The sequence below is a fragment of the Erythrolamprus reginae genome, chromosome 1 (assembly GCF_031021105.1).
Source record: "Erythrolamprus reginae isolate rEryReg1 chromosome 1, rEryReg1.hap1, whole genome shotgun sequence".
Taxonomy (NCBI): Eukaryota; Metazoa; Chordata; class Lepidosauria; order Squamata; family Dipsadidae; genus Erythrolamprus; species Erythrolamprus reginae.
In genome coordinates this window covers 162,783,203-162,808,463 of record NC_091950.1, presented here as the reverse complement: position 1 = coordinate 162,808,463, position 25,261 = coordinate 162,783,203, and the positions used below count along the sequence as shown (strand labels likewise).

General features: G+C 37.2%; 1 protein-coding gene across 2 annotated transcripts in view; it reads right to left on the bottom strand.

Annotated features, from left to right (window-relative positions):
- The window catches only part of CCDC93 (coiled-coil domain containing 93), a 249,195-nt gene that overhangs the window by 3,255 nt on the left and 220,679 nt on the right, over positions 1-25,261 (bottom strand). For both annotated transcript variants that reach the window (XM_070731005.1, XM_070730997.1), the window contains 14 exons: positions 24,573-24,665; positions 24,430-24,480; positions 23,265-23,351; positions 22,538-22,654; positions 22,354-22,416; positions 20,258-20,331; positions 17,088-17,169; positions 15,460-15,531; positions 14,146-14,217; positions 13,725-13,833; positions 7,795-7,877; positions 6,386-6,423; positions 3,684-3,768; positions 2,392-2,505 (listed from right to left, as the gene is read on the bottom strand). In XM_070731005.1, coding sequence (XP_070587106.1) covers positions 2,392-2,505; positions 3,684-3,768; positions 6,386-6,423; positions 7,795-7,877; positions 13,725-13,833; positions 14,146-14,217; positions 15,460-15,531; positions 17,088-17,169; positions 20,258-20,331; positions 22,354-22,416; positions 22,538-22,654; positions 23,265-23,351; positions 24,430-24,480; positions 24,573-24,665 — 1,140 coding nt within the window. The remainder of the gene's footprint in view (positions 1-2,391; positions 2,506-3,683; positions 3,769-6,385; positions 6,424-7,794; positions 7,878-13,724; positions 13,834-14,145; positions 14,218-15,459; positions 15,532-17,087; positions 17,170-20,257; positions 20,332-22,353; positions 22,417-22,537; positions 22,655-23,264; positions 23,352-24,429; positions 24,481-24,572; positions 24,666-25,261) is intronic.

The window sequence follows — 25,261 nt, the reverse complement described above, 5'->3', positions numbered from 1 at the left end:
AGGCATGCCCAGGGAGTAACTGATATGCACAAGATCTTTTTAACCAGGAGCGTAGAGAGAGGGTTCAGAGGAACTCTATGTTGAGACCTTTTACACAAATTACACAGATCAGGTTTTTAATACTGTCCTGCCACTCCTGGGAAAGGTACACCTTACACTCCAGAAATTAATGGGAAAAAGCCATCTTTCTCTTCTTACTCGCTTGATCCAGCTAGGGGCCATTGTGGAATTTCTGGAGTGTAAGGTGTACCTTTCCCAGGACATGTGTTACATATTTTTGCTGAATTTGAAAATTAAGAGAGACTAGGATAGATCTATTTCGACCTTATTTTGGCCTCATCAGCTAGCCATACCCTCACTGGGACTTGAACTTGCATCCTTTGCCTTGTAAGGCAGAGAATTAACCTCTAGGCTACAGGAGCAATCCCTTCAGCTCTGTACCAGGGAAGGGTTACATGTTTTTTTGTCGAATCACCCTGGTATATGTGTGTGTGTGTGATGATGATGACTGGTTAATCCTAGAGAGGCAGGAACCCATTAAGCAAAAAGAGGAGCAGAATTGCCCCCCCCCAAAGGATCCAAAATATGTCAGGATCTCAGAAAGAAAACAATGCCTGTTGCCACGAGGGGCACAAAATGGCTGCCAAAGGAACAAGGAATGGCTTCTGGCAATACTTAGGTGAGGCAAAATGGCACCTTGGCCCCTCGTCCCCGAGGGCAGATTAGGGGAAAACTCTCAAAATGACGCAGGGTGAAACCTGCCCTTCTGAGAATCCACTCTGGAGGCCAGAGTTAACTGCATTCGGCAGGGAAGAAGATATAAAGCCAGAAACAGTCCAACAAAGTGCTAGACACAAGGTGACTGCAGAGTTGTTTTTTTATCGTCACCAAAAATTAGGTGTTCTGCTCCATGAGTCAGAAGCACGGCAAAGTAATCACATTCAAAATGGCGCCCATGTGCCCAGGAGCAAGGCAAGGAAGTGATCTCAGCTCCAGCACAAGAAAAAATAATTTTGCCTACTCCCCAGACAATTTAAATGTGGGGTGCTTGACTCCAGTGGCCTAATGGTCCGTTTAAGACTACGGCTGCTCAGCCTGAGGAATTCTCTCTCTCTGTTCCACACCTACAAAGCTAGCCACAACATATAGAGTGTAAAGAGGAGCACAAAAATTCCTCCATCCATTGTCTCTGCCTCTATATCGAAGGCACAGGGCCACCACCAAGCCCGTTAATTGAAAAAAATCAGCTGTTAATCAGAGCGCAGAAACACTGGGACCAGCACAGAAGGCTAGAATAGCCCTTCGTATTAATAGGGCTGCCTACAGGCAGAAGAGGCAATCAGTGTCAAGCTGAATCCATTTTATTTGGAGTCTTTGGCCTGCCACACTATATACTATTTTATTATGCATTTTCTATTGTGGGAAAATAGGAGGGGGAATAGCATGTAGCCATAACAAATTCCTTCTTAGAAAGCCAAGGTCACCCTTTGTTTCTGTGCTCCTGCACCTGCATGGAAGGAGATGGGTGATTCTGCCAGCATGGCATTTAGAGATTGGAGAATGTGATGAACTTGTGGCTAAGGGGAGAAGGACTTGAACTTTCAACTGGTTGGTGAAACCTTGGGGACTTCAGATTCGGGGGTTTACCCAAATGTACCAACATGGCTCTAATAATAGATTGGAACTTTGATGAATATTTTGACTTGGACTCTGATTTAATTTTGGACGCTATTTGGAACCCTGACAATCAGCTGCAGTCAGCTCGAGCGGAAGCTCTGAGCTGTTAAGAAACAGCAACCCCAGTGGAGAAGGATCAGCTGGCAACTCGTAGTTCATTGAGAAGAGGTGAAAAAACCAGCAAGCTGGAAACTGCAATTTCTCGATAGAGCTAGAAACCACACATCTATCCTTTCTGAGGACTGAGTAAATCTGGGTATCCTGGCTCACAGGCAGGAATAATCAGTTTAAAAGACTCAGTCCTATTGGATGAACGGACGAGGACAACCCATGTCTTGATGCTAGCTCCACCCTCTATGAATAATATACAGTGATATCAAAAAACCTTGCTGAAAAGCAACCCTATTTTAAAATACTATCAAGATATGATATATCATATGTAAACTAACATCAAAAGTAGTTTCTCTTCCTTTCTGTAGCATAACCATACCATATTAACCCATTGTGAAGACCATTGAAACCTGGTTTAAGGTATGACCTGAGATCTCTGAATAAAGTTTTGGTTCTGCATTATCTATTATATAGCTGTCACATGTTGCTGATTATTCTTTCCTTTGTAAACCCTGGTACAGTATCTGGAGTGGCAAGCTGCTTAAAACTCTAGTGGAGAAAATATAAATTATACCAGTTCCATTACCGCCACCTCTCTTTTACCTCTTTAAATTCTTTAACTGTTTTGAAGTAAAGTCTCTGCTTCTCTAGTAATTCCAAATATTCATCATTTAACTGGTCCCTTCTCATTTTGTTTTCTTGTTTTTTCCTCTCCAACTGTTGTAAGGAACAAGAAAAAAAGACAGATGGCATTATGCAACACTGTTCAATACACAGTAACTATACCAAATCCAGCAATTCAGTATATAAATACAGAAAACTAAAACTTACAGGGATTTTCCTCTCTACTCTCTCCCCTTTTCCACAGCACCTTAATCTATAAATTTTAAAACAGGAAAACTGGCAGACCCTGAAAGATCATATAATAAAGTCCTATAAATTTCTCAACACTCTAATTCTGTTATTGTGTTGTAATTTTCCTTGTTCCTTCTGCTTAAAAAATAGAAGTTAGAAAGGCTCCACTTTCACGGTCAAAACTGATTAAGTAAAAACTAAATGCTTTGCAACATCATCCAATTTGTTAATTTACAGCAGGGGTGTCAAACTGGCAGTCTGCGGGCTGGATGCCTCATGCACAGGCCACACACACTCCAGCTCCGTGAAGGAAAAAATGTCACAATACACCACATGACAGCAAAGAGCCGAGGTGGCGCAGCAGGTGGAGTGCTGAAGCTGACTGTAGATCTGAAGGTCACCGGCTCAAGGTTGACTCAGCCTTCCATCCTTCCGAGGTGGGTAAAATGAGGACCCGGATTGTGGGGGCAATAGCTTGGCTCTGTTAAGAAGTGCTATTGCTAACATGTTGTAAACCGCCCTGAGTCTAAAGAGAAGGGAGGCATAAAAATTGAATGAATGAATGAATGAATGAATGAATGAATGAATAAATAAATAAATAAATAAATGTGACACCGCGGATTTGACACCTGAGATTTACAGCCAGAGATGATGTTCAAATAATATACATTGCAGGTGGTATATTGAACAGCTCTTATCTTATCCAAAAGAATCTACCATTCCTTTGCCAAGTCGCATTGCCCTACCTCAGTGTAAAGGTTTTGATAGGTCCTATCCAGCTTCAGCTAACCCACTCAAGCCAATGTTTTCTGTGACTGAACAGCTCTTAAACCTTCAGTTGAAATGTGCTTCTCTGAAAATGTTTATTCTAATTCAATTCTCTGCAGCACATTGAGATACGCTCATATTTAGAGGACATGAGAGGGTATCACGTCCCTAGGGACTGCATTATGGTTTATTGGATGATGTACAAAATTCTACTGGCATTTGAAAAAGGAAACATGCACACGTATAAGATATCTGAAAAAAGGCTATCTAACCTTCATTCTATTTTGTTTAATTCCTTCTACGATCTGTTCCATTTGTCGCAGGAATTGGTCTCGAGCACTAGGGGAAGCCATGGCTCTGAAAGAAAAAGAAAATGTTTTAGATGGTGGACAGGAAGGCTGAGACTGGAAAAGTGAAAAAAAAAGAGATATTTTTGTCCACTTAATTTTTCTACAGCAATATTCAGTTAAAGAAGGATAACATACATATACATATGTGTATGTGTATATGTTCATCGTACTTTTTTTGTGAAGTACTGTATTATTTTTCTGCCTTTGACAAGTCCCTGCAGTTTTCAGAAGTGGTCTGCCTTTTGCTTGCTTCTTAAGGTTGAGAGTGAATGACTGACCCAAGATCATTCAGCTCTATGCCTAAGGCGAGACTAGAATCATGGTCTCCTGGTTTCTAGCTTGATGCCTTAACCACTATACCAAATTAGATCTGTATATGATCAGTGGAGTTATCATAGATTTATGAATTCTAGGGTGATAATAAACCATCCTAGAATGAAGGTAAGAGGTAGACTGTGTTTCATTAAAACATTATTTGGAAATAGTATCCTATATCTATGAAAAGCAGTACTGAAAGTTTAGAGCTCTCAAACCTACAGTCCATGGTCCCATGTAACCTCCAAGTCATTAGAGCATCCAGAACGCTTTGCAGACAATGAGATACTATTTAAGTGATACCTAAGCAAAGGCACTGAATACCATGTAGATATGCAGATGTGCAACAGGGTAAGGACTGGTCTGGTTTCCATAACTTGCGTCAGTCCTATCCAATGGCTCTCCCAGCCTTGGAGGGTATGGTTAAGTGTTGTCACAGTGATAACCTCAAGCTGCTCATAGCCAATATGTTTTCAGACTCTGTGGCAGGTAATGCTTTCAGGTAGAGACAAGGAGGAAATGAAATTTGGTCAGGGAGGAAAGGCAGGAGACCAGGGCTGCCACAAGGAGAGGTAGTTGAAAAGGAGGAGTCTGGCCATCCCTCAGTACTACTCCCTGTCTTGGGCAAGTACTGGAAAAGGCAAAAAGCAAGCAATATTTCTCTGCCCAGCAAAGACAGAGAATAGAAAGGAAACCAAGGGAAAAAACTTCCTTCCTTCCTTCCTTCCTCCCACCCTCCTTTCCTCCCTCCCTCCCTCCCTCCCATCCATCTTGATTTCTGGCAACTGCCTGCAGTGTCCCTGAAGTTTTCTTGGCAACATTTTCAAAAGTGCCTTTGCCTAGGGCTGAGGGAGAGGTAACCCCAATGTCAAGTTTCTATTTCACAGAAAGGTGGGGGTATTATTATTATTATTATTATTATTATTATTATTATTATTATTATTATTATATCTTGTTGTTGTAGCCTAGAGGTTAATTCTCTGCCTTACAAGACAGAGGCTGCAGGATCAAATCCCAGTAAGGGTTTGGCCAGCTGATGAGGCCACAACAAGGCCGAAATAGATCTATACTAGTCTCCCTTCATTTCCAAATTCAGCAAAAATATGTTACACATACAGAATATAGTTTGTCGGCTATGAAAAAATTAATTAACTGCCTTGGATATAATAATAATAATAATAATAATAATAATAATAATAATAATAATAATAATAATTTATTAGATTTGTATGCCGCCCCTCTCCGAAGACTCGGGGCAGCTCACAATAGTACAATACATTACAAATCTAAAATTAAAATTTAAAAAGTCAATTAAAAAAACATTAATATAACATAGTCAATATCATAAAATCACAATTACGCACTCGTACACACTCAACCCTGGGTTGGGCCGAGAGGCAAAAGGAAGCATTAAGCTCCTCCCATATTTGGGTATTCTATCAATTTAGGAATATGAGGAGGCTTTAATGTGGCAACTATCCAGTTAATGGAAGTAGTGCTCATGTGGCACGCATGATGATTTAAATTTAAGACCCCAGTTTAACAAGTGCTCCAAATCATGTTCAATGAACATAAAGAGCTCTTGCTAAAACAAGACAATATGGCAGGCAAACACTCTCAGGAACCTCATGAAATCTTTCTGTTCACAGCAAAAGTCTCTGTGTGTGCAAACACAACCACAGCCAATTACGGTTTAGCTCCAAACATGTCTAGGGACTGCATTATGGTTTATTGGATGGTGTACAAAATTGACACTGTTATTAGTGCCAGCTTTGGCACTAAGTAAAGAACTTAGATTCAGAAGAATATTGCTAAAGCGCAACACATAAATGAAAGCCAATTTGGGATATTGGTTAAGGCACCAGGCTATAAACTGGTAGGCTGCAAGCTGCCAGGAGTAAATCCAAAATACTTAAGAGGACCATTTTCTATTTCTCCCTGGAACAAACAATTATTGTTTATTTATTAGATTTTTTTTCTTTACCTTGATTAGTTTATAAATAACTCGAGATGGCAAACATACCTAATACTCCTCCTTCTTATTTGAATTGACTTGAATTCTAGGCCAGCATTAAACTAGTTAACCACTACACCAAACTGATTCTCCATACTCTTTAAAAATTCAGAGAAAAGTATATTTTCCATGAGAAACCAAAACTATTGGGTAGAGTTTATAATGCATAGTATGAGATACTGTAACGTACAGTATATTTAAAAGCTTTAACAGTGTTCTTTAAATTGAAATTGAAGGCAGGAAATCATCAAACTATGCTTAATCCAAAGCAAAGAAATATGATCAGTCTACTTACTGCTGGAAGTTATCATGAACGGAATTGAGCAAATTAACCTGAAAAATATAAAAATAAACTTTCCCATGTAAAAAGTTTTGTAAAGTCATTCAAGCTATAGACTTGTGAAAAAGCAATTTATATATGATTGTATATCGTACAAAAGAGTACTGATTACATGATTACTGGCACATGAACATGTGAATTCATATCCTGGATTGCAAAAAAAAAAAGAGAGATGTAATGCTTGGTAGTTGATTTATATATACTTGTAATCATTACGTGTTGTGGTTAGCTCTGGCCCAGCTCCTGCCCCAAGGACTGTGGATGTGGGGGAGACATCCACATGCTGCAGGCCTGTTTTGCCCCCGGTGGAATCTGCTGATGAAGGCTCCTCTGACCAAGAAGACATGAGTGACAGGGAGGAGGAGAGTGTGGCAGACAGCTCAGAAGGAGATCAATTATCTAGCTCCTCCTTGGATTCAGAACAAGAGTTAATGATACAGCCATGCATGCGGAGAGCGATGCATAGGCAACAAGAACTGAGAGATTATTATCAAAGAAAATGAGGCCACCTGTGGTTGGGTGGGGGCTGTGGTGATTAGTGAGGCTGCTATAAAGAGCAGCCTGTGGGTTTGGCCATTGTGGAGGATTATCTGATCGTTGTGTTTCATGACTGCTTTACTGACTTTGACCTTTTGTGTGCTGATTTTTCCCCGCTTTGAAACTAAACCAGAGCAAAGTGTGTTTCACTTTGTGAAAGAAGAAGGACTGTGAATTGCCTCACAGCTGCAAGCTAAGTATCACAGAACTTATAAGGGACTTGTACAAATTACCAGTTTGTTTGGAGACCAGTGCTCTTTGCTATACCAAAAGAGGGCTTAGTTTAAGTGAATTTTCATTATAAAGAACATTGTTTTGAATTTTCATTATAAAGAACATTGTTTTGAATTTTCAAATGTGTGTGTGTCTGAAATTTGTACCTGTGAATTTTTGGGAGGAGTGTACCAGAGAGCCTGACAGAACAATTATGGTACAAATATTTATATATAAATCAGCTTGTGTTTACCTTGGTATATTCTATGCATATAGTACATTCTCTTACATTTCCAGCACTATATAAAATATGCGCTGGCAGGAGAGTTAGATTATCGTAGTCTAAAATATCCAAATATTTATTGTATTTACAAATATACCATCATTCAAGCTAGCACAGATATTTAGATAAACACAACATAAATATAAATATTTAGATAAACATAACTACAGTATACTACAAATAATTTATCATCTGTTTTCCCGAATAATCTAGAAGAAATTAGAAAACCAAGTTAAAGCAGTGTTATATCTCAGTGAATCAGGGTGTGATGATATTATCAAGCTCAAAAATAGACTTTGTGTTTTCACAAATTACTGCAAATCTTATTTACCTCTTTTTCCAAATACACCTTTTTATCATCCAGTGTGTTGTAGAGGGTAAAAAACTGCTTTGTTTCTTTGTGCGTTGCAGATACTGTGAAAAATTAAGAATTCAGAAAAAGAAGTTAAAAATGTAGCAGACCACAACTGCTTGTATAATTTATTTATTTTATAGCCCACCTTTCTACTCAACAAATATTCAAAAATGCTAAAACAAAAATTAAAGCACAAGGAAAATAATTTCAAATAAGATGAACAAAATAGTTCCCAAATCATTCAAGACTTAAATGTCTTGTTCAGGGATTACAACAATTTTAAGATAGGTGGTCTTCAAATCCCAGAATTCGCAAGCCAGCAGATACCTTTTAAGGATAGTCTCTTACAAGTAGTCCCTGATTTACAACTATAATTGAACATGGCAATTATGGTTGTAAGTCAGGACAATCATAAAGTGGTTTGAAAAAAAATCATGCTTGACCCAATGTAGCTTAAGCAAACAATGAGGATGTTAAGTGGACCCATTGTTCACTATATCCTTTTTTTCCCTGGAAAGTGGAAGTAAAAGCCAGTTTCTGGTAGACTTATTATAAACTGCTATCCTGTGATTGCAGGACACTGCAAAGAAAAAAAAAACCCTTGGGGGGGGGAGGTTCTACTGTAACTTTGAATGGTTATTAAGCAAATGATAGTGCTTTGAGGACTGCTTATATTGTAGTAGCTGAGATGTGAGTAGATAGGCAAGGCATGACTCAGAATATGTCACCATCCAAGTATGTAGCATATCTGTTCAAAGGAAATCCTCATTAAGGTGAATCAATGTTATCTCAAAGTGTGTGCACAGAATCTTTTTTCCAACAGTCCAGTTCCTTTACTTATGCCAAATGATGATTATCAGAACTGAAAGTTTGTATTTGCCTTTGCAGTGTTTCGATCCATTATGATGTTTTCTTTTCAGATTACCACTGCTCTCTTCATATTATTATATACCATTAAAAGAGCACCTTTTCTATACTTAAACGTTCAGAAAGGGATCTAATACAACCATTTCATTTAAGAAAGTAACTATATGGGTTATTGATTTCAGCAAATATTCCCCTGGGTGCCTGTGCGTAGATGTGCATCCATTTTTGATGTTAATTGTTCCTACCTAGTTCTGTTTCCAAAACAGCGAATTACTAAATTGTATCCTTAATCTACACCAGGTGTCTCTAACTTGTAAGCTATGGCAGACTACCGGGCCTTGGCTTATTTGCACATAATAATAATTAATAATAATAATTTATTAGATTTGTATGCCGCCCCTCTCCGTTTGCAGGCCATTCGCAACCCCAGTCAACACAAATGAAGCATGAACACATGTCTGCCCCTCGCACAAAACCATCCCCACCCCCTGGGTTGCCAAACCCGAAAGGTTGGGGGACGCTAGTTTACACCATGGGTTTTGCAATTTTCCCAATCTTAAATAGCTCATTTGAAGTTATTGCATTTAAACTTTATAGGCAATTCATGCTGCATTTATCAAATTACTAAACAAGCCTGCTAGTAAAATCAAGTATTTCCTACCATCTAAAATGTTAAAAAATTTCAAACTATGACTGGAATTCTTTTCTGTTATGAAAACCATCCATGATGGATATACGGTTTTTCCTTGACTTTCACAGGGGATACATTCCAAGACTGCCCGCGAAAGTCAAATTTCCACAAAGTAGAGTTGCAGAAGTAAATACACTATTTTTGGCTATGAACAGTATCACAAGCCTTCCCTTAACACTTTAAAACCCTAAATTACAATTTCCCATTCCCTTAGCAACCATTTAGATTATTGCTCACCATATTTATTTATTAAAGTTTATTTTAAAAATTATTTATTAAAGGCGGATGAAAGTTTGACAATGATGTATGATGTCATCGGGTGGGAAAAACCATGGTATAGGGGGAAAAACGCGAAGTATTTTTTAATTAATATTTTTTTAAAAAAACGTGGTATAGACTTTTAGCGAATGTCAGACCCGCGAAAGTCAAGGGAACACTGTAATGGATTTATATTAAAACCTCAAATATCTAGCCCTGATTTATTTTGGGCCAAGTGTCTTTCAAATTCTCAAGAGGTTATCAAAAGGCAAGAAATGACCAAGAAGTGGGCTGTATCTGTTTACTGTGTATGTTTGTTTGCATGGATAGAAAAATGACAGATGATAGCTAGATGGGATAGAATAGGATAGGATAAGTTAGAGAGAGAGAAAGAGGCTTGTTTGGCTCTGCTATTGTATTTTTTTCCCCTTTTCTTGGAGTTTGATTTTAATGTTATGAATAAAATAACCTAAAATACTGAAGAAGAAAAAAGAAAAAAACTAAGCTGGCAAGTAATCAGCCAGTCTAAAAACACCAGGCAATAGATCTTAACATAAAATCAACATTCTGTGAATTGTAGCTCAGATAAATTTATTGAAAGTGACAGAACTTCAGCTTCTAAAGGAAAAAGGGTTATTCTAAATGATTTGTAATGCTCGTTTAAGCATCTATCAGGCAGGCAAAAGGTAGAATTCTCCTAAATCATCCATTCACTACATTAAGCACAACCAAGGAAGGGAAAAGCATCTGTTCTGGAGAGAAATAAGGCAGATTCTGACACAAAACATTCTTCAGGCTATTAATGGTACTAGAGAGCCTGAAAAGCATAATAGTAAAACTCATATATTATTTTGGTGTGCCTGCTGATCCATCATATGCATGCATGGCTATGCACACACAAATGGACCAAACAGATCAATCTGCTCTATTATATTTTTACTGTCTTCTTACTGCTTGATGTGTGGTTCTATTTTACCACATTCTTTACTTCCGTGTCTATATGTATACGTACACACACACACACACAAACCCCAACCACTATGTTTAACTCATTGCCCCAACAGCTTTTGAGGAAAGCTGATGTATTTTTTTATAAAGTAGTTTTTAAGGATAAGTAATGACAAATGCCGAACTACAAATGCAGACTCGCAAAACATCAGGCTTGGAGTACAACATCAGTAATGGGAAGAACCCATTCAGTGCAGAGATAATGGCATTACCAGGATAATCTTAGTATTGGCCACATTACATATACAGAGTAAATTATTCTTTCACAAAACATAACTGTCAATCTCATCTCCTAACCAAATAAGCAACTTCTGTTCAAAAACAAAAAACCCTGAGAGACATAAACTACATTCAATTTTGGAATACACTGGTCTACAGGGGGAACATGAGCTAATCTTTAAAAAAGTTCCTAGACCTTATGATTGTAAGCAAAGATCTGTAAGTACCAACATTTCTTGAAGAAAAGAACCCAGAAAAGGATAAACAGTTGTGCTCCCCATTTAATTTCCCTGTTTTACAATTCATCTACTACCTGCAGCAAGAAATACTGTATTGTTCGGAATATGAGATTTTATCCCCCAAAAGAGAATAAAAACTTGGATATATCTTCTACACTGAATGTAGCCCCAGCCAGCCAGCCACCTCCATCTTTTGGCCTCTGCCTCCCAGCAATTTACTTCCTTGCAGCAAACAGAACAGAGCCTGTTAAGCCAAGCAACACATTATCAACTTCCCTACTCTCAGCTGACTGAGGCTGCAAGGCAAGGCAAACCAAGTGCTAAAATGAAAGCTGCAAGGAGGCAAATTGGGAGTGAGAGGCAGAGGCAGAATTTTATCTTCTTGTGCTAATCAGTTGCTGAATCTGGATGCAAGGAGGTAAGTTTTTTTAAAGACTGCTTCATTATAGTTCTAGACAACTTAACAAAATGAAGAAACTTTTAAAAATAAATGTTTAATATGAAGAGGCTCAGTGCTATTGTACCTTCTTTTAAATAATAGAGAATAATGTATACTTCCAAAAAGCCACATCAATTTTAAAGATCTGTAAAAGTATAATCTGAAATGTAACAGCGTCCTGTTTTAGTATTAAGATAGGCAGCTGAACTAAACCCTGAGTTAGTCATGCTTGGAGTAGATCTATTTAAATAATTGAGAGGAGTTAGTGTGATTTACATTTAAGAAACTTTTTTTGGCATTAATATACTGCCATAATGTACATTTGTCCAATTATTTGCTATTTCTATGGGTTAGGCACACATGCACAGAAATACACAGCAAACAGTGTACATTATATCATCTGTGCTATTTGGCAAATTTCTGGGAGGCAGCAGCCTTTTTTCCTTCCTTTGCTTCCCCAAAACTAAGGTGCATCGTGTACTTCGAAAAATACAATAATTCTGTCAAATGCATTTGCTTGGAAGCAAATACCATGCTTTAATGCTCCTAATATTAGTATTTATCCAAAGGACTTTTCAAATGTAAATAGACTTTAAACAACTTCAGAACTCTAAAAAACTTAACCCGTCCTGGGTTAAGTTTTTTAGAATTTGGGGGTCAATTGTGGTAGTAAGTTGAAGACTACCTGTAGTCTTCAACTACCTGTTAACCAGTCAATGGATAGTAACATTCTGTGTGGAAATACTAAGGGATGTTCATATGGCTGTCATCCACTGGTGTCCATCCACCCATCTGCACGAACCTGACCTAGTTCTCTGCTGATACACTTCCTATACCTTCATGTAAAGGAACATGATGCTGATGGAAGGTATGAACCCTTCATATTTCATGACTCTATCCAAGGAAGCAATCCTGTATTAATGCAGTTTTCTTGGCATCTTATAGGCATGGTCATTGTTTTCAATTACCTAGTCTTAGAGAGAACCAGTTTGGTAGGCAGTAAAGATTTAAGGCCCCAATGTAGAAACCAGGAGAATGTAAATTGCAGTCCCACCTTACGCACAAAACCAGCTGGGTGACCTTGAACCTGTCACTGTCTCAGCACAAAAAGCAGGTAAGATCAATTTCCAAATATATTGCCAAGAAAAGTGCAAGGACTTCTCTCAGAAGGTAACTGACTTGAAATAGTATTCATCCTCACCATTCACCCCATCTAACCTTCAGCTCTGGAATTCCCAGGAAGTTCCCCATACAAATCCTAACAAATGCCAAACCAACACAGCTTCTGAAATCAGGCAAGGTTGATTTAGATACTTCCATCTGCTGAAATAAATGCTTATTACAATTTACCTATCCACCTCCAAAACCACAGAAGTATCAAATGTTCAATCTGCAGGCAATTTTTAAAGTACAGTAGTACCTTTAGATACGAGCTGCTCCACATGCGAGTATTTCAAGATACGAGCCAGGAGGGGAAAGACATTTCTGTTCAAGTTCCGAGCTCAAATTCGGGATACGAGCCGAGCGTCCACTAGGTGGCACAAGAATCCCTGCTTTTGATTATCTCGGAGGGGAAAAACAAAGTCTAAAGCAATTTGTTCCAGATACGAGTTTGCTCGAGATACAAGCTCCCTTCTGGAACGAATTATGCTCGTATCTAGGGGTACTACTGTACCTGACAGGAGAGGCAGGGGTGGGTTCCTCCTGGTCTGGACCAGATCGCCTAAACTGTTAGTGACCCACTGGTGATGTAATTTTGGCGTCACAGATCCAATTCTGTCTGTGCAGGTCCGTGCACACTGCTATCTTTTTAAAAAAAAAAATCGGCATTTTTTTCATTGCTTGCATGGCTTCTCCTCGTCCTCAGCTGTGAAAGAAGGCCCCCCACCCCCACTGGGTTAATACCAATCTTTATTTCTTCATCCAAAGCACATCTGAGCTGCTCTTCAGCTGTGTTTCAGTCTGAAACTACCTTCTGAGCATGCACAGAAATGAAATTGAACGAAGGGAGCGCACAAACACATGAAACTTTGTGATCCGCACTGGTAGCGAAGGTAATTTGAACCCACCTCTGAGGAGAGGCTTAGGAGTGACTATCCAAAGACAACTAACAGAGCTGCTAATAACGAGGTACATCGTCATGCTCTATAAGTTCATGCTATTTAGCAGTGAGAAATACACATACCTTGACCATACAGTTCAATAAATCTCTTCTGGTACTGTGTCAACTCAGCTCTGCTGGGCACTTCATCAATCTTACGTTGCAAAATAGCTATTTCCCTATTTCGGCGGGCCTGAATTAAAACATAAAAAATAAAATAAAAACTAGAGTATTTTTTAAAAAAATAATAATAATGGAGCGGCATTCCAAAAGAACTTGATAACAGAATTGATTGGGCTACAGTGAAATATTTCCCCGGGATAGCTCTTTGTTAAAATAGCTTTTTAAAAAAATATATATATATAGTTGCATGAAATGACGTTTACATTTTGAAGCATTCATTTTTTAAGAAATTAACATTCATACATTAACCAAAAACTATGTTGAACATGAGAGGAAAATGGAAAGGTATTTTATTAAATTCACATTTCTCAAGTTTGCTTACCAGAAGAAGTCTGATCTTCTGTAATTTCTCTTTCTCTGTTTTGTACTGTTGGTCTATAATTGTAGTAGGTTCCTAATGTTCAAGACATAAAAATATCCACATTCATGTGAGCTGGATTAAGCTCTATTGAAACCAATCTGAGGAGCAGAACAGTGCAAAGCAATACAGTAGTCCTCAACCTACAACAGTCCACTGAGTGAACGTTCAAAGTTACAAGGGTGCTGAAAAAGTGATTCATGACTGTTTTTCACATTTGCAACCATTGCAGCATCCCCATGGTCACATGATCAAAATTCAAAAGCTTGGTTTATATTTATGATGGTTGCAATATCCTGAGGTCATGGGATCAGCAAAGTCAATGGGAAAGTGAATATGTTTATAAAGAAGTTAATTAATCCAGCCGAATCAGTTATCTATGCATGCTTCTGGTTTTGATTTATTCAACAAATACTGATACCATTACAAACTTTTATTACGTTTTTAATTTCATAGAGACATGTTTTGATTCGCCTTAAATCACACAATCACATTAAAATGCTTTCAATAAAGTAATATTAAAAAGCTATGTGCCATCTAAACATTATCTCTCCTGTATTCAACTACCAAGTTTTAAATAAAAAAGAGCTTTCAATATGGATGAGACAGGACACATATTAAACCAAGAAGTGTATTAATCTGAAAGTGATAGGTAAATGGCATCATATAGGTCTAAGACCTGCCTGCTAGAGATTGGCAAAAAACAAACCCATGTCATTTTGTTAGTGCTCTGTACAAATGGTTGGGTTGGTAATATATAAACAAGCCGACAATGTATGGTTGTATAGGTTGAAGTAATGTAGCTTTAAAATGTATGCTGTTTTGATTGGCTGTAGTATTGCAAGTTGCCATAAGAGGGAGCTAAAGATCATGGCTTATTTTTCTTTGTTGTTTTACTTCTGTTTGACTTGTGCTAGTAATCTGTGTGTTATGCTCTGATAGTTTCATGTGTATGTAAACTGATAAGAAGATTATTGTACTTCTAGAGATTCTGAACATGTATGACCTGGAATGTTTATTTGGACTGTTCTATTTCTTAAAGTAAACACTATATGCACTTTAGTGTATCTGGGTGTCTGACTGGTTAATTATTCATATCTGCTGCATATCTATTGCAATACCCCGTTTCTATGTGCATGTCCTTGATAACTCAGGGTTGCTCTGCACACACTTTAACACGTTTCTAACCAGAACTAGCAGATAATTGCAAAGGTTTTCTCAATCAAAGATAATTATCAAGAAAGCAAATGATAGAAAGTTCCAATACTTGCTGTTTACCCTTTCCTCTCCACTTTCAGCCGCTTCTGCTTTCAAATTTTCGATGTTTTGTTGGAGGCGTGCCATCTCTTCCTTAAAGAATAATAAAAATAAAAGTAGTTCATCTCTCAACACTGTATTCTTTATGGAAAAAGAAGCCAAGAACTGAATAATCAAGAACACAAACTGTGTTCAACTTAGGTTAAGATACATATGGCAGGGGTGTCAAGCTCGCATCATCACGATGTCATGTGACATATAATGACTTTTCCCTCCTTCGCTAAACTGCGTGTGGGTGTGGCCAGCATGTGATGAATCTGGCCTGCAGGCCACGGGTTTGACAGCCCTGGACTAGAGACAAAATAAAATTAAAACTTTGTTAAGATAGAACTTACTTTACTAACTTAATAGGATGTTCTACTGTTGGCAGTTGCAAACTTTTTTGGGGGGTGGGGGCTGGAAGAAACAGATAATTTTTTTTCTGAAATATTTCTTGCACTGGAAAATAAAAGCTGTATGCTGGTTTGAAACTGTTATTATTCCTACATTGATTAAAAATGCACCCACTATCAAGATTACAAGAAAAAAATAGTTGAAACATGGACCTGCAAAACAAGTTTCATTTTTTAAAAAATATCAAAGGAGATTTTGAAGCCACAACATTTTAGGGAATTTAAATGAGTTTGGTAAAAACAATTCTCTAGCAATCTATAACTGTTATCCTAAAAGACATTATGATACTAGAGCTGAAAATTCATAGGACATTTCATTTCTCTTATCTTGATTCCTACTTTTACCCTAATGCCTTTTCAGAATAAAATGCATGCCATTCACACAGCAAAAAATTATATGCCTCCAATTTCTCTTGTAACATTAATAACTCATTAATGTTCTCCATGTAACATTAATAACTCATGCAAATGCTAATTACAGCCTAAGACTACAGACATGGTAATATAGGAAGCAGCCTAACATCAGGTTAAATGAATGATCCACTTAGCCTAATAATGTAATTAGAAATTCTCTTCGTTGAGAATTCTTGGAATTAGAAAGCATATACAGTATCTGCTTAGGTATGACTTAGCACAAGTCAATCCAATTAAGTCTACATTGACCAGATTTACCTGAAAATGCCTGGATAGGCTATTGGACAGAGACCACTAGAACACTAGCTATGTGACACATTTACTGACATTTAACTTGATTAATCTAAATTAGCAAATGATGAGGCAAGATTATTCAGTTCAACTTTGCTATTTACCAAACTCTACAATCTACTGTTAGATGGAAATAAGTCTGATCTAAAGAACAAGGTACCCAAAAATGTTCCAGTCCCAGAGCCATCTTTTCAAATACAAAATCCACTCTTTATTTTAACTTTCTTAATTCCAGTGGCTTAATTTAGATTTTTTTTAAAAAAAATCATGTGGCTTTTAGTATTGTGAAACAATCAGGATTCCAAAGTCTTGGGAAATTTATAGTCTCTCATTCCTGCATATCCTACCTGTGTAGCATGATCACAGGTGGGCAATTATTTTGCTACACAATACTGCAAAACGAACATATGTACCACAATCTTAAAAGAGCTTCTCATACAGCATTACACAAACAGCAACAGAAACATATCTAAATAACGTTCTCACACTTACTCTACAATGTGCTTTAAATTCTTGTTCTTGACCTTTAAGATTCTCGTTCATTGCCACCAGCGTTCGAAGTTTCTGTAATACGCTAGAATAATAATGTGTAATAAATTAAACCTGAGGATGCAGAACATCTGTTCCAACGTAAGCATTAGATGAAGACAAAATCTCTCCCCCCCCCCAATTATCTGAAACACTCTAGCTCAGGGGTGTCTAACTCACATTGTCACATTGTCATCACATGACGTATCACAACTTTTTTTCCCTTTTGCTAAAATCGGGGTGGGCATAGCCAGTGTGTTACACATCTAGCCCACTGGCCACAAGTTTGACACATCAGCTGTAGCTGATGCCACAGAATGAAAGATGGCAAATAGGCTTAATAAACCAAAACTTTGTGGAAAAACAACCATGTACTAACAGTAGTTACATTTCATTTTATGCAAAATATTTCTAAAATGTTAATTTTGAAAAAAAAAAAAAAAGGAACTTCAGTTGAACCTTTTAAATTTCTGTATGAACCTGATTTATTAGACTACTGCCCCAGACTTATTATATTTCATGTTTGATGTGTATGTGCTGTATGGTTTTTAATTATTGAGGTTTTTATATATTTTATTATTAGATTTGTTCCATTGTTATACTGTTTTTATTACTGTTGTGAGCCGCCCCGAGTCTTCGGAGAGGGGCGGCATACAAATCTAATAAATAATAATAATAATTATTATTATTATTGTTGTTGTTGTTGTTGTTATTATTATTATTATTATTACTTTTATAAATGCAATAGGTTCAAACCGAAGTTCCTAAAGAGAATATGCTTAACATTCTATTCAAACAAGTAAAAATGAAATGCACTTGCGTCGTATTGATGATATTCTTTCAAAAATTACCGTATACAGTAAAAATAGGGATCAAAAGTGAGAACATTCGTAAAACCACTTTGGTCCATAATTTGTTCTGATGTATTTTGTCCATTTTGGAAAAATCTCTGAATTCAAATCACCATTGACCAAAAATTAAGACATCTAAACTACCATTCTACCCATCTGTGCTCAAGTGCTTGAACACCATGTAGGCATCTGTAGAGTGGAGAGAAACTGAGTTAAAGGAATCACCTTTTACTGTGTTTAGACACTTGGGAAAAGCTGTTGCTTTTCTGTTCTTCACTTTGTCCATTGGACACCAAGTGTTCATTTGGCACACTTGTAACAAGTTTCCTTTTTATCTTCTCGGAAATCAAGAAAATATGGGTGTGATCTTCCTGAAGTCACAGATTAGTAAAATAAGGTCACTCTTTTTAAGAGGCCTTTCTCTCTGAACACAGAGAGAGAGAGAAAGGGAGAGCTTTAAAAATATCCTGTAATCTCTGGAATGCACCCTAAAATTGTGCTGCACTACACTAGTGAGTTATGCTAATTATGAGAGTGCAATGTTCCAAATTTTAAAAGGAAAAGGGTGATTAAGAGCTTTCATGGGTGAACATGGTGAACCTGATGATAATAGTTCAAAGATGCCACATCTTTCCTGTGATCATCATGCTACTGAGAAGAAGAACTCCAACAAAGGCAAAAATATATGAGTCTGCATGTATATATACACACATGTACTGTATGAGTACACAAACACAAACCCACGCTAAGGCTAGGAAGAACTCCAACTTGGGAATTGCTCACTCACTCGCTCTGTCTGTCTCTCTCTGCCTTCCTGTGTGTATGCACAAATTCCCTGAATCAGTTCACCAATGTTAAATTTGTATGCATATTTGTATTTGTATTTATTAGATTTGTATGCCGCCCCTCTCCGAAGACTCAGGGCAGCTAACAACAATAAAAAAGACAATGTGAACAAATCTAATATTAAAAATAATCTTAAAAACCCCAATTTAAAGAACCAATCATACATACAAGCATACCATGTATAAATTCTATAAGCCTAGGGGGAAGGGAAAATTTCAATTCCCCCATGCCTGACGACAGAGGTGGGTTTTAAGGAGCTTGCAAAAGGCAAGGAGGATGGGGGCAACTCTGATATCTGGGGGGAGCTGGTTTCAGAGGGTCGGGGCCGCCACAGAGAAGGCTCTTCTCCTGGGTCCCGCCAAACAACATGAATAGCACATTAAAGTAAATTCTGATCACTTACATATTACTAAATGTTATTTACCAGTTCTACTTCTTAAAAATACATATAAAAAGCCCTTTTGAATTTTTAAATCATTTAACTAAAACTAATGCCCTAACTCTTGGTAAATTAGAATTAAACTGTAACCCATTTAATTCCCGGGAGAAAAACAAGTATGTGGCTTAAAGCAATAACACTTTAAAAATAAATAAATTAGTCATTTTGTATCCAGCCACTGCCAAACGTTCTCATTCTTTCTAAATTCCAATGCTGGCTGCATGTGTCTTTGTTGATATTTAAAGCTGCTAATCCTTCCAAATCTGCTAGTAAATAATGAAAAACAGAGATTATGAACCAAGGCCTATAATTTTGGGATGTAAGATCTGGGTCTCTTACTCACTGCAATTCCAAGCCATCTACTTTGTGAAAACAGTGAAAACAAAATTTTGACTCCAATAAATGTGTAATTCATAACAGCATTTATGTTGTGTGTATACTCTTTTTAGCTCAGCATAAAATTAAAAACAAAAACAGATAAATTAGTAAATCTTACTTAATATAGTATAATAGAATAGAATTTTTTATTGGCCAAGTGTGATTGGACACACAAGGAATTTGTTTTGGTGCATATGCTCTCAGCGTACATAAAATAAAATATACATTTGTCAAGAATCATGTGGTACAACACTTAATGATTGTCATAGGGGTCAAATAAGCAATGAAGAAGCAATATTAATAAAAATCTTAGGATATAAGCAACAAATTGGGTCACGTGGCCAGGACATTGGGTAGATTAGCAAGCCCACATTCGAGACCCAAAAGCTGCCATAGAGCAGATTTGAGCTCCCATCTCTCTCTCCAGCTCCTGCTGGACACATGAAAAGGCCCTCCATTGGGCATCCCCCAGACAGCGGTGATATCACCAGCTAATTCTTTCAGTTCAGAAGTATTTTGGTACTTCTGACACAAATATTATGCTATTGATATAGGGAAAAAAAATAAACAATGAAGTACACCACTACAAAAGGAATAAAGCAGAATGGAAATAAACGTACTTTGCATCTGCTTGGGATTCCACCACTTCCAAAGCTGCCAGTTCCTTATCTAATTTTTCACTATACGACTTAACCTACGAAATCAAAATTTATAACAGATGATGTAAACATTTTGTGGATCAAAAGATGGTTAAAAGAAATCTAATCAGCAAAATACACCCTCTAAGATTTTATCTGTTATGAACTCTTGGCAACATCTGGCAACATTTTCATTGTATAACGAGCATGATTTCTAAAAGCATAATTGTTCTCTAACCAAACAGTAGCAGCAGATCACATGACTAGACATATTACACATTTAGCATAATTTTTCTTGTTTGACCACAATTGCTACATTCTTTGATTCTTTGAAATTTATAAAACAGGAAACACGAAGCAGATATAACACTTATTTCTGCAGAAATCTAAGAATGAAGTGAAGCATGCTGATTTCACTAATCCATTCAACATTTCCAGTGGTGACTGAATCCTTTGAACATCTGATGCAGTTCCTCCACTAGCTTACAGCACTGATCAGATGCACTAAGATATCCTACATCAAATAAAATATAACTAGAATTCATCTCGATTTGTTTTGTCCATAATTAGGCATACATGTACCCAATTATATACAGTGGTACCTCGAGATACGAGTTTAATTCGTTCCGGACCTGGGCTCTTAAGTCGAGCAGCTCTTATCTCGAACGACTTTTCCCCATAGGAATTAATGTAAATAATTTTAATTGGTTCCAGCCCTCAAAAAACTCATAAAGTTAGTCTAAATTATGCAGAAAGACATGTTTTTAATGAAGAAATGTACATGTATATATAAATGAATAATGAAGTTTCTTTCACTTAACTTGTAAACTTTCTTAAACTTTTAAATTTACATATGTTCAACTTCTCTGCCACCCAATCCTGTAGGACAGAGGTCCCCAACCCTTTTTGCAGCAGGGACCGGCTTTAAGCGATCAAGAGAGGAATGGGTGAATGAATGGACGGAGGGTGGGAAGGAAGGAAGGAAAGAGGGAAGGGACAGGAACAGAGGAAGGAAGCAAGGAAACTTATGAAAGGGGAGAGTAAGAGAGGAATGAGTGAAGGGAGGGAGGGAGGGAAGAAGGTGGGAAGGAGAAAGAAAAGAAGAAATAGAGGAAGGGAAGGTAAAAGAGAGAAAGAAAAAGAGCAAGAAAGAAAGCTGCAAGCACCCCCCCGAGCCCCCCAGGCCGGCTGCAACCTTTTAAAACACGCGCGCCGCTTCGCAGCTGTCTCCTGAAGCCGAACGCGGAAGTTAGCGTTTGGCTTCAGGAGACAGCTCCTTGGCGCTTGTATCTCGAATTTGGGCTTGTAAGTAGAACAAAAATATCTCTCCCCTCCCAGCTCTTATCTCGAGTTGCTCTTAAGTAGAGCAGCTCTTATGTCGGGGTTCCACTGTATAGGTAAAAGAATAGGCTACAGTTCCTCAGAGTAAGCACAAAATAATTACTTGGTCTTCAGAACAAACACAACTTGGAGTGACATATTCTTAGAACTGAAGAAGGACAGATCTCTCTGAACTTCAACAGAGTTGCTTGGAATTGTGGGTGGGGTATACATTTAAAATTATTATTAATATTATTAATAACAGAGCCAGATGTGTAGATATGAATTGGCATTTTTATCCACCTTCCCAAGTATCTGGGACATGAAGATGTTTCATCATTTCATTGTTTCATTCTGTTTTTATTATTGTTGTTGTTGTTGTTGTTGTTATTATTATTATTATTATTATTATTATTATTATTATTATTATTATTATTATTATTAAAATGTGCTCACCAAGACTGTAAAAACAACAGTCTTGGTGGGCAATAATTGTCAACAATTCTTCCATTGCAAATAACAATTGCATTTTATGGAAGGAATGTAATACATCTGGATAAATAACTACCCAATGGAAAGATTTCAGCACTTCATTAAAAAGCAACAATAAAACCCATATTACTACAAGTGCATCTTACTCCTTTGATTTGCTGGTGCGCATGCACATCATTTTAAATAGCTCCATTCATTTTCTGCAATTTCTCATGCAAGTATGAGAAACGACAGCAGGAAGAAGGGATTGAGAAAAAAAAGTTTACCTCATGTAGTGTCTTTTTAGCCTCATCACATCCTGCCTGTAGATCAGCACATTTAGCCTTCAACTATTATCAGAAAAGAAAAAAGAAACAGTAAAAGGAAATTAACTGATCACAAATTTGGTAAGTTTTTAGCATGTATCTGAATGATTCATGAAAGATAGGGAAGAACCTTGTCAAAACATACCTCATCCAAGTGTTTGGTTTTCTGTAAAATCTGTTTGTTTAAGGAAGCCACCTTCCTTTTATGCTGCTGGGCAGCTCCAAGTCTCTCTGGCCGTTCTTCTGAAGAAAGTTCTGATTGCTAGATGTGAGGTGGGATGAAATGAGGAGAGGAGGGGGATGTAAAAAAAACCAGAGAAACAACTTGTCAAGTACAGTTTTTGGGCTGCTGTTTATACACGAGTCTCTATAAAATGGCGGATGTATACTATTTGATATGTTCACCTTCCTAATCAACATGTGTTGCGTTATTTAATAATAGTAACCACAATCCTTATATTGATCAAGTCTAATTTCTCAGGATGTCTACAGAAAGACTGAGCTATGATCATACGTGCTCTTCCTAAGGATTTAGTTCCTATAGAAAACAAGAAAATGAGCATGGATAGGAATCGGGGCCAAGGCACGTGGTCCATTTTTTTTTTAGAATTTGAATTCATTACTTTAGGTATTACTGCTTCATTCTGCATTATTTCCAACACAACTAAATGTTGGCAAGAAATAATCGGTTTTGAGGCTTTCCCTTTGTGTTGGTGGTATAATTTTCTGCAAACGAAATTCAAAATTAGGATTGGCTCACCCATCATTTCTATTCCAATGGGCAGAAGTTTGTTTTTAAAAAGTTGACATATAGGAAGTCGAAAACAAAACAGCCTTAGATCAAAGTTTGCTTAAACATGAGAATATCCTACCTTTTCAGCATATTCTGATACGATCTGCTTGATTTCATCAGACTGAAGTCCGACTATCTGGCCTACGGTGCTTGCGGTCAATCTGCCCTGAAAGCATAGCTCAAGTTGGTTTACAAATGCATACCTCCATGAAGATCAGGGATACAATAAAAAAAGTTTCAAGGACTTAATTGTTTCCACCGATGCTCCAGTTTCTTTGTGCTTTTCCCTTTTTCCTTCCCATCCCTCTTTTTCTTTTCCGAATCACGTCTGTTTGGTTGCAAGCTTATCACATGGGCAGGGACCAGTGATGGGCTCCTATGGGAACGGTCAGGAATGCAATTCTGGTAGCAAAATTTGGAGCTCCACCCCAGAGCACCCAATTTGCCCTGAAAGATGTTGCAACAAAATACATAAGTCACACCCACAGTGTGGTAGTAAAAATTTTGGTAGCCCATCACTGGCAGGGAATCTCCAAATTCATAACTCTGTACAGGCAGTCCTCAACTTGCGACCACAATTGAGCCCAAAATGTATGTTGCTAATTTATGAGTTTTGCCTAATTTTGCAAGGTTTTTTTTTGCCACATTTATTACAGTAAATGAATCTCTGCAGTTATTAAATTAGATTCACTTAACACTCAATACGATTGTTAAATGTATCTGGTGTCCCCCCATTGCCTTTGCTTGCCAGAAGGTCGCAAAAGGTGATCCCATGGCCATGGAGATAGTCATAAGAATAAAAAATAGTCATAAGTCACTTTTTTTAATGCTGTTGTAACTTCGAACGGTCATTAAGTGAACTGCTGTATGATAAGTCAAAGTCTACCTGTATTTGGTATTTACTTAACAACAAGCTTTCTTAAGGGTGGCAGATTGACAAAGAAACTAATAGGGAATATTTTTCCTTGAGGCTGCTGTTTTACCTTGTTTCAATTTATAATGCAGTTGAATGGCTTAGCTTGCTCCACCCAGTAATCTCTACCTGAAAGGCTGCAATACTTTGGAAATACTTTTCCAATCAAATTGTAGTGGAAAACCGCAGTATTCCAATTTGGTGAAACATCAATTTTTCAGAATTATTTTCACTTGTGTCTCCCTCTTAAACAGCCACATGCAATTTAATAATAAACATTAAAAGCAAATAATGAACTTTTTCTTAGACACTAAATATTGAACTAATTTACCTCTTCTGTTCCCATTGCAGCCATCTCGGTCATCAATGTCTTGATACGAAGCTGAATTTAAAAAGAACAGGGGGCAACATCAGAAAGTTAATTTCTGAACAAGATCCCAAGGTTTTTAGTCAAGAAATACTAATTATGGATACCTCTTCAGCAGCTTGAAGGTCATCCTCAGTATAAGTATCATTTTTTCCTGATGATGCAAGTCCAGCTGGCAGTACAACTTTCTTGTCTTCAGGCTATTACAAAGGAAAGGATGTATGTATGATTAAAATTTTAAAAAATGGATGGAATCTCAAGACAAAAGAAACCATCAACATACAGCCTAAATTTATTAAAGAAATAATGCTGAATCCAAACAAGAACAATTTGGTTCACATATGATGCTAAATTCACGGTTTGCTGAGTCAAACTCAAAGATATAATTCTGTCAGACACAAAGGGTCACAACCATCCACTAGGCTGCAGCAAAGAGTTATTCAAACCTACAGTATATACAAAAATCTAATAGACAGTGCCAGATAAAATAATTCAGGAGGGGGTGAATTTCTTGTGTAAATGTAATGACTCTTAAACTCTAAGCACATTAATTTTGTCTCTTCAATATACTCTAATATCATCTATCTTTGGGGACTTCTGGATAGATTTGGAATGAAAGCTACAGCACCTTCTTAGATCTCATTAGGAGAGGAGATAACTTTTGGGGCAATACAGTCCTGCTGGTATCCAGACACTAATTATTATTATTGTTATTGTTGTTGTTGTTGTTGTTATTGTTGTTGTTGTTGTTGTTGTTGTTATTATTATTATTATTATTATTATTATTATTATTTAT